The sequence below is a fragment of the Oryctolagus cuniculus genome, chromosome 12 (genome assembly GCF_051225735.1).
Source record: "Oryctolagus cuniculus isolate XC-2025 breed Fujian yellow rabbit chromosome 12, ASM5122573v1, whole genome shotgun sequence".
Classification (NCBI taxonomy): domain Eukaryota; kingdom Metazoa; phylum Chordata; class Mammalia; order Lagomorpha; family Leporidae; genus Oryctolagus; species Oryctolagus cuniculus.
The window spans coordinates 52336998-52348537 of NC_142878.1; the positions used below are offsets into that span (position 1 = coordinate 52336998).

General features: G+C 44.5%; 1 protein-coding gene and 1 pseudogene across 1 annotated transcript; one reads left to right on the forward strand and one right to left on the reverse strand.

The window, feature by feature from the left end:
• The first annotated feature begins 797 nt into the window (after positions 1 to 797).
• On the forward strand, positions 798 to 4014 carry LOC100343333 (olfactory receptor 6E1-like; annotated as a pseudogene).
• A 2195-nt stretch (positions 4015 to 6209) lies between these two features.
• On the reverse strand, positions 6210 to 8967 carry LOC149123031 (olfactory receptor 6E1-like). Its single transcript, XM_089309945.1, has one exon. It carries the CDS (start codon positions 8941 to 8943, stop codon positions 7966 to 7968), a length of 978 nt encoding a protein of 325 aa, XP_089166071.1. The 5' UTR covers positions 8944 to 8967; the 3' UTR covers positions 6210 to 7965.
• Positions 8968 to 11540: the final 2573 nt, after the last annotated feature.

An 11540-nucleotide genomic window follows, 5' to 3' on the forward strand; every position in this document is an offset into this window, starting at 1 on the left:
TGGGAGGACAAGCATGGTGGGAAAAATTACCAAGATCCTAAACCTGTAATTTTGAAATGTATGAAGTTCATAACTGTAAAGCAGTATAGTCCTACATACTTTCCTACGGACTCACTTCTAAGGTACAGCTAAACAAATTGCCATAGGACCCCAAAATCCTTTAAGTTGGCTGATAAAAATAACAGCTTAAGTGTTATAAAGACCAAATGGATAGGATTAAGTGATAAAGTGACATGAAGTGATCATATAAATAGGACTAAGTGTATGGAAACAATAATAGGATCAAAAAGGAGTGAAGGCTGGGGCTGGCACTGTTGCACAGTGGGTTAACGCCATGGCCTGAAGTGCCAGCATCCCATATAGGCACAGGTTTGAGTCCTGGCTGCCTCTCTTCCAATCCAGCTCTCTGCTAGTGGCCTGGGAAAGCAGTACAAGATGGCCCAAGTCCTTGGGCCCCTGCACCTACGTGGGAGACCTGGAAGAAGCTCCTGGCTCCTGGCTTCAGATCGGTGCAGCTCTGGCCATTGTGGTCATCTGGGGAGTGAAAAAGCAGATGGAAGACCTCTCTCTCTTTCTCTACCACTCTCTAACTCTGTATTTCAAATAAATAAAATAAATCTTAAAAAAAAAAAAGAGTGAAGGCTCCAACATTGAAGCAGTCCATAGAGCAGACTCATAGAATGACTGTCACTTTAGTATCACTCTGACCTCAGAATCAGCCCTTAAGGCACTTGATCTGACTGGAAAGCCCAGGGGGAGCATTTCAGGCATGGAAAGCCAAGACACTGTGGCAAAAAATGTCCTACATAGAGGACCGCTGTGGTGAGATCTCAGTGGAAAGAAGGGGCCACCAAAGAAGGATGTACTTTCCTTTGAAGGGAGGAGAGAACTCCATTTTGCTTATGGCCTTGTCAAGCTAGTGGATCCAAAAGGCTTCCAAAACCAAGGCAGATCATGTCAAGAACCTTGGGTGATCCCTGATGTCATACATAAGAGTGTTAATTGTTAAGTTAACAATAAGAGTCACTGTTCCCATGCAGGACTTCTGTACCCAAAGAGTTGTACATTGAAGCTTAATAGTAAAACTTGTTTTCAAGGATCACTTCCTTTTAGTGTATTTAATGGAGGATATTATTATGTCTCGTAAGTTATAGGTATGTCTAAGAGCTCACAAAATATGTATCATGCTTGGATTCTTCTTTAAAGACAATTAAGTTTCTAAAAGGAAAGAAAGAGGAGGAAAGAAGGGAAAAGAGGAAGGGGGGGAAGGGAAATCACCTTTGAGAAGCAATAAAAGAACAGCGCTGACTCTCTGTATCAAGACCTGTCACATACAGTCTAATAAATACAAACTCGCTTAGTGATCATAAAGATTTTATGAGGTAGATACTATTATTATCTCCATTTGTGTACCCGTGATACAAAGAAATCTTACTTGCTCAAGATCAAATGGCTAACAGGTGCCTGAGCTCTGTCTGCACACGGGCAGTTTGTTTGCAGTGATTGTGTCCTCAGACCCTGTGCAGAATTGCCTACTGGCTAGCTGATGTCCACAGCATACTGAGCCTTTGTAGCCAGGAGGCTCCTGTACACTCACACTTCTCTTCCATCAGTTGACTTAACGTTAATTGGCTACTCGTTTCTGAACCTCTCTTTGATAAGTGGACTTTTACTGTAATTACTCATATTTGAATTAAACAAAGATAAACTAATGGGATATGAGTATAAAAACAATGTTGTTTTGGGGCAGGCAGTTAGTTTAGCATTAAGATGCCAGTTCAGATACCTGTGTCCCACACTGGAGAGCCTTGGTTTGATTCCAGCTCTGGCTCCTGGTTTCAGTTCTTGCTTAATGCAAATCCTGGGAGGCAAATGTGATGGCGCAGATGCTTTTGTCTCTTCCATCCACATGGGCAATCTAGATCGAGTTCCCGGCTTTCAGCTTCCACCTGGCTTAGCCCAGCTGTTGCAGACATTTGGCTAGTAGATCAGTGGATGGGAGCTCTCTCTTTCTCCCTCTGGAAAACAAACAAACAAACAAACAACCAGAAGAAATGAACAGAAAAGAAAGAAAAGGAAGTGAACAGAAAATATAGGAATAAAAAAGAGTGAAGTTCTTATAATATAATGTTATAATTAAACTGATTCTTTTTTTTTTTTTTTTGACAGGCAGAGTTAGACAGTGAGAGAGAGACAGAGAGAAAGGTCTTCCTTTTCTGTTGGTTCACCCCCCAAATGGCTGCTATGGCTGGCACGCTGCACCTATCCGAAGCCAGGAGCCAGGTGCTTCCTCCTGGTCTCCCATGTGGGTGCAGGGCCCAAGCCTTGGGCCATCCTCCATTGCCTTCCCGGGCCACAGCAGAGAGCTGGACTGGAAGAGGAGCAACCGGGACAGAATCCCGCACCCCAACAGGGACTAGAACCCGGGGTGCCGGCGCCACAGGCAGAGGATTAGCCTAGTGAGCCGTGCGCAGACCCTAAACTGATTCCCTTTAATAGGTGCTATGAAGGCAGGAAAAAATTGTTGAATTAGGAGTGGGTGATGACTAGGAAGAGTGATAGAGTAAAACTCCTAGAATTTTTCTTTCTTGAGTATCTTTGAAATTTTTTTGTTACTGAAACAAATCCTGAAAATTCTAGAAAACACATTATGGCTTCTCCTCATCTACCTCCTCACCCTGCTCGGGAACCTCCTCATCGTGGTTGTCGCCCTCACGCACAGGTGCCTCCACACCCCCATGTACTTCTTCCTCCGCAACTTTGCTGTCCTGGAGATCTGGTTCACCTCCGTCATCTTCCCCAAGATGCTGACCAACATCCTCACAGGACACAAGACCATCTCCCTAGCAGGATGCTTTCTCCAGTTATTCCTCTATTTCTTCCTGGGCACCACAGAGTTCTTCCTACTGGCAGCGATGTCCTTTGACAGGTATGTGGCCATATGTAACCCCCTGCGGTACACCATCATCATGAGCAAAAGGGTGTGTGTCCAGCTGGTGCTCTGCTCATGGATCACAGACTCATTCTCATTCTTCTTCCAAGTGTCATCATATTTAACCAACCATTCTGTGGCCCTAATGTCATTAATCATTTCTTCTGTGACAACTTTCCACTCATGGAACTCATATGTGCAGATACAACTCTGATAGAGCTTCTGAGTTTTTTTTTTTTTTAAGCAAAGATTTATTTATTTATTTGAACAGCAGAATTACAGAGAGGTAGAGGCAGATGCAGAGAGAGAGAAATCTTCCATCCACTGGTTTACTCCCCAAACAGCTGCAATGGCCAGGTTTGGGCTGGACGGAAGCCCAGGAGCCAGGAGCTTCTTCCAGGTCTCCCACGTGGGCACAGGGGCCAAAACACTTGGGCTATCTACTACTGATTTTCCAGAGAGCTGGATCAGAAGTGGAGCATCTGGGACTTGAATCAGCACCAATATGGGGTGCCGGCACTGCAGGCGATGGCTTTACCCACTACACCACAGCACGGGCCGCAGAGCTTCTGATTTTTGTAAAAACCAATGTCAGCTTACTGGGCACTCTGTGTATGACAGCCACCTGCTGTGTGGCCACATCCTGCACACCATCCTGCACATCCCCTCAGCCAAGGAGGGGCAGAAAGCCTTCTCAACTTTCTCTTCCCACAAGATTGTGGTGTCTCTCTTCCATGGCAGCTGCGTCTTCATGTACATCCGGTCAGGCAAAGGTGGTCAGTGGGAGGGCTGGAACAAGGTGGTAGTTTTGCTCAACATCGTGGTAACCCCAGTGCTCACTCCCTTTATCTACATCCTGAGAAACAAACAGGTGAAACAGGTGTTTCAGAAGCAGGTGAGCAAGCTCCTCTCATAAAGAACCAGATCTGAGAGAGGAATCAGATCTGAGAGAGCCAGTCTGTATCTTTTAACTGGAGAGTTGAGGCCATTTACATTCAAGATGACTATTGATAAGTAACAACTTGGCCTTGCCATTTTTCCATAAATATTTCTATTGTTTACTTTGGATTTCCTTTGTACTTTTACTGGGAAATTTTCTGCCTTCAGTTTCTTTCATAGTGATGATCATGTTTCCATGTGTAGCATATCATATCTTTTGTAATGATGGACGAGTGGCTACAAATCCTTTCAGTTTCTTTTTTCTTTTTTTTTTTTTATGGAAGGTCTTTATTTCACCTTCATTTCTTTTTTTTTTTTTTTATCTTTTATTTAATGAATATAAATTTCCAAAGTACGTCTCATGGGTTACAATGGCTTTCCCCCCCATACCGTCCCTCCCACCCACCACCCTCCCCTTTCCCACTCCCTCTCCCCTTCCATTCACATCAAGATTCATTTTCGATTATCTTAGTATACAGAAGATCAGCTTAGTATACCTTAAGTAAGGATTTCAACAGTTTGTTCCCACACAGAAACATAAGTGAAAAATAATAGATGATTTTTTTTTAAATGATGATGAAATCAGATCAGACCTATTGTCATGTTTAATCCCAGTGAGAGTCAAGTTGGGAATTGATAGTTTCTTTTCTTTTTTTTTTTTTTTTTAACAGAAGATCAGTTTAGTGTACATTAAGTAAAGATTTCAACAGTTTGCACCCCCATAGAAACACAAAGTGAAATATACTGTTTGAGTACTCGTTATAGCATTAAGCCTCAGTGTACAGCACATTAAGGACAGAGATCCTACATGAGGAGTAAGTGCACAGTGACTCCTGTTGTTGACTTTACAAATTGACACTCCTGTTTATGGCATCAGTAATCTCCCTATGCACCAGTCATGAGTTTCCAAGGCTATGGAAGCCCCTTGAGTTCTCCGACTCTTATCTTGTTTAGACAAGGTCATAGTCAAAGTGGAGGTTCTCTCCTCCCTTCAGAGAAAGGTACCTCCTTCTTTGAAGACCTGTTCTTTCCACTGGGATCTCACTCACAGAGATCTTTTTGCCAGAGTGTCTTGGCTTTCCATGCCTGAAATACTCTCATGGGCTTTTCAGCCAGATCCGAGTGCCTTTAGGGCTGATTCTGAGGCCAGAGTGCTATTTAGGACATCTGCCATTCTATGAGTCTGCTGAGTATCTCACTTCCCATGTTGGATCACTCTCCCCTTTATTTATTCTATCGGTTAGTGTTAGCAGATACTAGACTTGTTTATGTATTTCACCTTCATTTCTAAGTGATAGCTTGGCAGGGTACAGTATCCTGGGTTGACAGCTTTTTTCTCTTAAGACTTGGAATATATCTTGGAATATATCTTTTCTCCTAGCCTATAAGGTTTCTGATGAGAAGTCAGCTGTTGGCCGGTGCCAAGGCTCAGTAGGCTAATCCTCTGCCTGTGGCGCCGGTACACTGGGTTCTAGTCCCGGTTGGGACGCTGGATTCTGTCCCGATTGCCCCTCTTCCAGGCCAGCTCTCTGCTGTGGCCCGGGAGTGCAGTGGAGGATGGTCCAAGTCCTTGGGCCCTGCACCCCATGGGAGACCAGGAGAAGCACCTGGCTCCTGCCTTCGGATCAGCGTGGTGCGTCGGCTGGGGCGGCCATTGGAGGGTGAACCAACGGCAAAGGAAGACCTTTCTCTCTGTCTCTCTCTCTCCCTGTCCACTCTGCCTGTCAAAAAAAAAAAAAAAAAAGTCAGCTGTGAGTCTAATTGAAGATCCCCTGAAAGTAATCTGGCATTTCTCTCATGCATGTTTTAGAATCTTTTCTTTATGTTTTACTGTGGAGAATTTGACTACAATATGTTGTGGTGAAGATCTTTTCTGGTCATGTCTATTAGGAGTTCTATGTGTTTCCTGTACTTGGACGTCCCTTTCTCCAAAACAGAGACATTTTCTGTAATTATTTCACTAAACTCACCCCCCCACCCTTTGGAAAGTAGCTAGGTTTCATTGGGGACAGTGCATCCTTCAGAATGGAAGGGACAGAGAGAGTGCCCTGTCACTCAGATCGGGGGAAAGCAAGGTTACATGGTTGAATGGGTGGCTCAGCAGAGAGCTGAGAGCTGAGTGTGTACTTTGTTTAGACAAGGTCTTAATAGGGAAAAGGGGTCCAGGTTTCTCCTTCCCCTTCTCCTCTTCCTCCTCTAGGACAAAAGGTTTGGTGAGTGTAAATTAGGAAATTCCTCCCCACATTTGCTGGTGCTGGTGAGTGGGGCTTCCCCCAGGGCACCTGCCATGTAGGAGAATGTAGAGGTTTTATTGCTCAGTGTTATCAGGCCAGGTAACTCATTTGGTGCTGAGGAGAGAGCTTTCCCTTGGGGAAGGGCTGGGACCACCTGGAAGGTTATCAGGGTCTGGGCAGGACTCTGAAGTGTAGATACTGGGCTTCTGCAGTTGTAAAAAGTCCTTCTAATCCATTCTCCCTTTCTACACACTTCAGGAACTCCTAAGACCTGTATGATGGGTCATTTGATAGCATCCCATAAATCTCTAGCACTGTTTTTTAGTTTTCTGATTTCTTCTTCTCTTTTTTTGGCATGACTATAAAATTTGCAGAGATTTGTCTTCTAACTCAGATATTATTTTTTTAAAAAAAGATTTATTTATTTGAAAGGCAGAGTTACAGAGAGAGGTCTTCCATCCACAGGTTCACCCCCCAAAAGGCCGCAACAGCCAGAGCTGTGCCAATCCACAGCCAGGAGCCGAGCTTCTTCCGGGTCTCCCATGTGGGTGCAGGGGCCCAAGGATGTGGGCCATCTTCTACTGCTTTCCCAGGCCATTGCAGAGAGCTGGATCGGAAGTAGAGCAGCTGGGACTCCAACTGGCACCCATATGGGATGCCGGCACTGTAGGTGGGATGGATTTAGCTGCTATGCCACAGTGCCAGCCCCTGGATATTCTTTCTTCTGCTTCATTGAGTCTGTTGTTAAGGCTTTCCACTGCATTTTTTTTGACAGGCAGAGTTAGACAGAGAGAGAGAGAGAGACAGAGAGAAAGGTCTTCCTTCTGTTGGTTCATCCCCCAAATGGCTGCTATGGCTGGCGCGCTGCACCGATCTGAAGCCTGGAGCCAAGTGCTTTTCCTGGTCTCCCACACGGGTACAGGTGCCCAAGCACTTGGGCCATCCTCCACTGCCTTCCCGGGCCACAGCAGAGAGCTGGATTGGAAGAGGAGCAGCCGGAACTAGAACCCGGTGTTGATATGGGATGCCGGCGCCGCAGGCGGAAGATTAACCAAGTGAGCCACGGCGCCAGCCCCAATCTTTTTTTTTTTTTTTAAAGAACTTGTGTTGTGTTGGAAAATCCAGTAGACTTAAATGAAATGAACAAATATTTTCAAATCACAGAATTAATACAAGTGTTTGGGACCAGCTTTGTGGCATAGTGGGTAAAGCCACCACCTGGGATGCAAGCATCCCATGTGGGCACCAGTTCATGTCCCGGCAACTGCGTTTCTGATATCGCTCTCTGCTAAGGGTTTGGGCCCCTGCCACCCATGTAGGAGACCTGGATGTAGCTCCTGGCTCCTGACTGCAGCCTGGCCCAGTGCTGGCCATTGAAGCCACCTGGGGGAGTGAAACAGTGGTAGGAATATCTCACTTTCTCTCCCACTAGTAACCCCTTCAAAAATAAGTAAATGAATCTCTAAATATATTCCGTCCTTTAGAATCCGTAGAGCTTCTGAGCTTATGCTGAGTGGTGTAGTGCCTGGCACCATGATGACATAACACAGCATAATGGATTTCTTGGAAGCTTTTAGTGAACCACAGAGTAAGTCTCTGTTCTCAAAGAACTCATGTTCTGGGGCAGGTGTAGAGATTTTTCTGAATGGGAAAGACTCAGTGTTTTTAGGGATCCAATAAAATAGTACTTTAACCTTTCAGAACAAATGGAATTAGAAGATAGTTCTTTTTAGATGGAAAATGGTCTTGATTCCACAGGTTTTTTTCCATAACACATACAGTTTATGAATTTTTAAAAGACTCCCCCACCTCTTTTTTTATTCCTCTGGAATATTTACTCAGCCCCTTGGTTCTACAGATTTATGAGAAGAACTTGCTCACCTGCTCCCGAAACACCTGCTTTACCTGTTTGTTTCTCAGAGTGTAGATGAAGGGATTGAGCACTGGAGTGACCACAGTGTTGAGCAATGCCACCACCTTATTCCAGCCCTCCCCCTGGCCACCTTTGCCTGACCGGATGTACATGAAGATGCAGCTGCCATAGAAGAGAGACACCACAATGATATGGGAGGAGCAGGTTGAAAAGGCTTTCTGCCTCTCCTTGGCTGAGGGGATGTGCAGGATAGTGTGGACGATGTGGCCATAGCAGGTGGCTGTCACACACAGAGTGCCCAGTAAGCTGATGATGGCTGTCACAAAACCCAGAAGCTCTATCAGAGTTGTGTCTGCACATATGAGTTCCATGAGTGGAAAGCTGTCACAGAAGAAATGATTAATGACATTAGGGCCACAGAATGGTTGGTTAAATATGATGACACTTGGAAGAAGAATGAGAATGAGTCCTGTGATCCATGAGCAGAGCACCAGCTGGACACACACCCTTTTGCTCATGATGGTGGTGTACCGCAGGGGGTTACATATGGCCACATACCTGTCAAAGGACATCGCTGCCAGTAGGAAGAACTCTGTGGTGCCCAGGAAGAAATAGAGGAACAACTGGAGAAAGCATCCTGCTAGGGAGATGGTCTTGTGTCCTGTGAGGATGTTGGTCAGCGTCTTGGGGAAGATGATGGAGGTGAACCAGATCTCCAGGACAGCAAAGTTGCGGAGGAAGTAGTACATGGGGGTGTGGAGGCGCCTGTGCGTGAGGGTGACAACCACGATGAGGAGGTTCCCGAGCAGGGTGAGGAGATATGTGAGGAGGAGCCCCAGGAAGATGAGCAGCTGCAGCTCACAGGCATCTGAGAGCCCCAGCAGGACAATCTCAGTGATTCTGGTGTGGTTCCCCATGGCTCCTGAGACCTGCGCTGGGGATGGCTGATGAAAGGTGTTCAGCATCAGGAGTGGTGATGTTCTGGAGGGTCTGAGAACAACCTGGGTTGGAGAGGAAGAGGGTGAGTGTTGGATTTGGGCTGAAGAAGTCCTCTATGCCTGTGAGCTGCTGGCTCGCTACTCTTCCTCTTCAGGCAGGTTGCCCACATCTCACAGTGAGTCAGCAGCGAGTCCTATATTTTGACTCCATTTTATCTGTTTATTGGAAAAGTTTTGTTTTTACCAATTCGTTTTCCACGGCCCTCCTTTTTTCTGTTAGAAACGCTGTGTTAAAATTGTTTATATCAGATGATATCTTTTCCCATATTTGTCCAAATATTTGTGTTTGCAAATCCAGGATCCAAGTGCCACAGAAGTTAATGCTGCCATCAGTGAAATACATGCTCAAGAGCTTTTTACTGAAGGCATTTAGTTTAGTCAGAGAGCCTGTGACTGGAACTGGGATCCATCACTTACTAACTGATCTCACCAACCTTCTGTTTCCACCTTGAGTATTGTAAGAATACTGATGTGAAATGTTCTCCTGGCTCTTAAATGGGTATCATACACCCAACACTTAGCACAGGGCTGGCCACATAGGGGACAGGAACATAATATTAGCTCTTTATTCTAAAAGTGTTATCAGCTCATCCTTAAAGTTGAAATAAAAGGAACTGAATAATAAGAATCTCCAAAACCTCACAGAGGCAACTTCTATTAAGATTTTGATGTATTTCTCTTGAGTATATTTTATTACATTTATTAGTTATAAGTTTACAGAGCTGTGTTTATAGATCATGTATTTTGTATCCCTACATTGGTCTCACTTCAATTTTAGAGAGTGTATCTTTGGCTTAAAATGATTATTTATTTCTGGATTTTTCACTGCCTTTGTCCTCAGAGTTCTGGATGAAGAATGAGGCAATCTTGTCAATGGTTGTTCTTTGTACAAATGACAGGTTCAGGCAAACTACTGTAGGGAAAAGGCTGGTACATCCAGGACATGAGCAGCAAGCATGTGATAAGGCTGAGTCAGAGAAATAGTAACGTACCACTCGATTTCTCAGTAAAACACATATCTATGTGGATTAGATATGATCATGAAAAAAAATGAACGGCTTGTAAGATGGGAAGATTGTGGGTCATTTTTCTTTCTTCTTGTTAATACATTTATTCTTGCTGCATAATTAACTTCAATCTAAAATCATAAAAGAAACACTGAGCCTATTTGGGTTAGAAGTTGAGTAGAATATTTCAGGAGAAACAAAGGGGAAATAAAAGTGTAGGAAAGGCTTAAGGTCTCCATTACTTACTGTCTGAAGGTGAGTGAAAACATGGAGGATGATCAAAAGATCAAAGTGAGTTGTCCCATGGCCCAGCAGGGGCACTGAAAATAGATGACTAGCTCTAGACAGAGTGTCTTGAAGAAGTGGGTTCCCTTTTCTCCATTCCAAAAATTGCAACAAGCAGTTTACCTCTTTAGCTACCAGGTGAGGTGTGCAGTTGTCTCCCTAGGTGGTTCTGATGACAGATTCCTGGTTTCCACTGCAGTGTTGCCTGAGGACCCCTGTTGTTGGGGGACTCACCAGATGTTCAAAGGAGATTCCAGAGCTGCAGCAGGGTCTGCAGGTCTTGGACATGGGCAAGTCTTGTGTTTGTAGTGCGTGTGTCACCACTTCTCTGTGTTTGCAACACGCACTCTCCCTGTGCAGTGCTGCCTGACTCTCTTGTCACTAGCATGTGCCAGGTGTCCCCAGAAATGAGCTGTCTCTGTTTTTTTTCCTGAACTTGTGGGTTCACAGATCTCTTAGAGTTGCCTTTGTTCTCTTCCCACAGTGTTGGTTTTGAACAACTTTCCTGGGGAAATCAACATAGAAGCCTAATTAATTGTTCTTCCATTCTGCCCATTAAAATGAATAGACTAACTTCCTTTCATGTAGAGCTATGTAATTCACTTACTGTTGAGCTTAAGTTGTTTCTGGTTAATGGTATGTGGCCTTCCAGGTCCATGTCCCATAGTAGACTCAGGAGAAACTATTGATGGCACACTACTTTTCTCTGTGGAGTGGGCATCACAATTGGACTATTTGGGGTTCTGTTGGGTCTCTATGGCAACTCAGAAATCCACAAAGGAACACAGCTGAAACAACCCATCTAGAGAGTCTCATCTTCTGGTGGATGGAGTTGTTCTTCCCTTGAGATTCATTACTGTTATGGGTATTAGGGATGTGGAAAGTTCCCCTAGTTCTTTTTTTTTTTTTCTTTAACTTTGGAACTAAAAGTTTACTTAGTTGTGCCTCAGAGGCACAGGCACTTCTAATGAAGTTTAGTTGTTTCAATGAAGGACACATTTTAAACTATTCATCCTACTTTTGTTGAGTTGTTCTTGTGTGCAGAGGCTGCTCTTAATGCAGACATACAGAAGCAGAATCCCGTGAAGAAGACAGGCATTAAAAAATCAACACACAATTAATTACCAGTGTTCCCAGCAATCTAACGAAGAGCTCCTAGGAGGTTCTAACCTAGACTGAAGGATGAGAGGCTTGGTCTTCTTGGGCTGCTGTCATTAAATCTTTGATGATGGCTGTAACAGGGTAGATTTATTTTTCAGTTTTGGAGGCTTC

Excerpts from the sequence above, each read along its gene's own strand:
- LOC149123031 (XM_089309945.1), bottom strand. The coding sequence starts at position 8,943 with ATGCTGAACACCTTTCATCAGCCATCCCCAGCGCAGGTCTCAGGAGCC.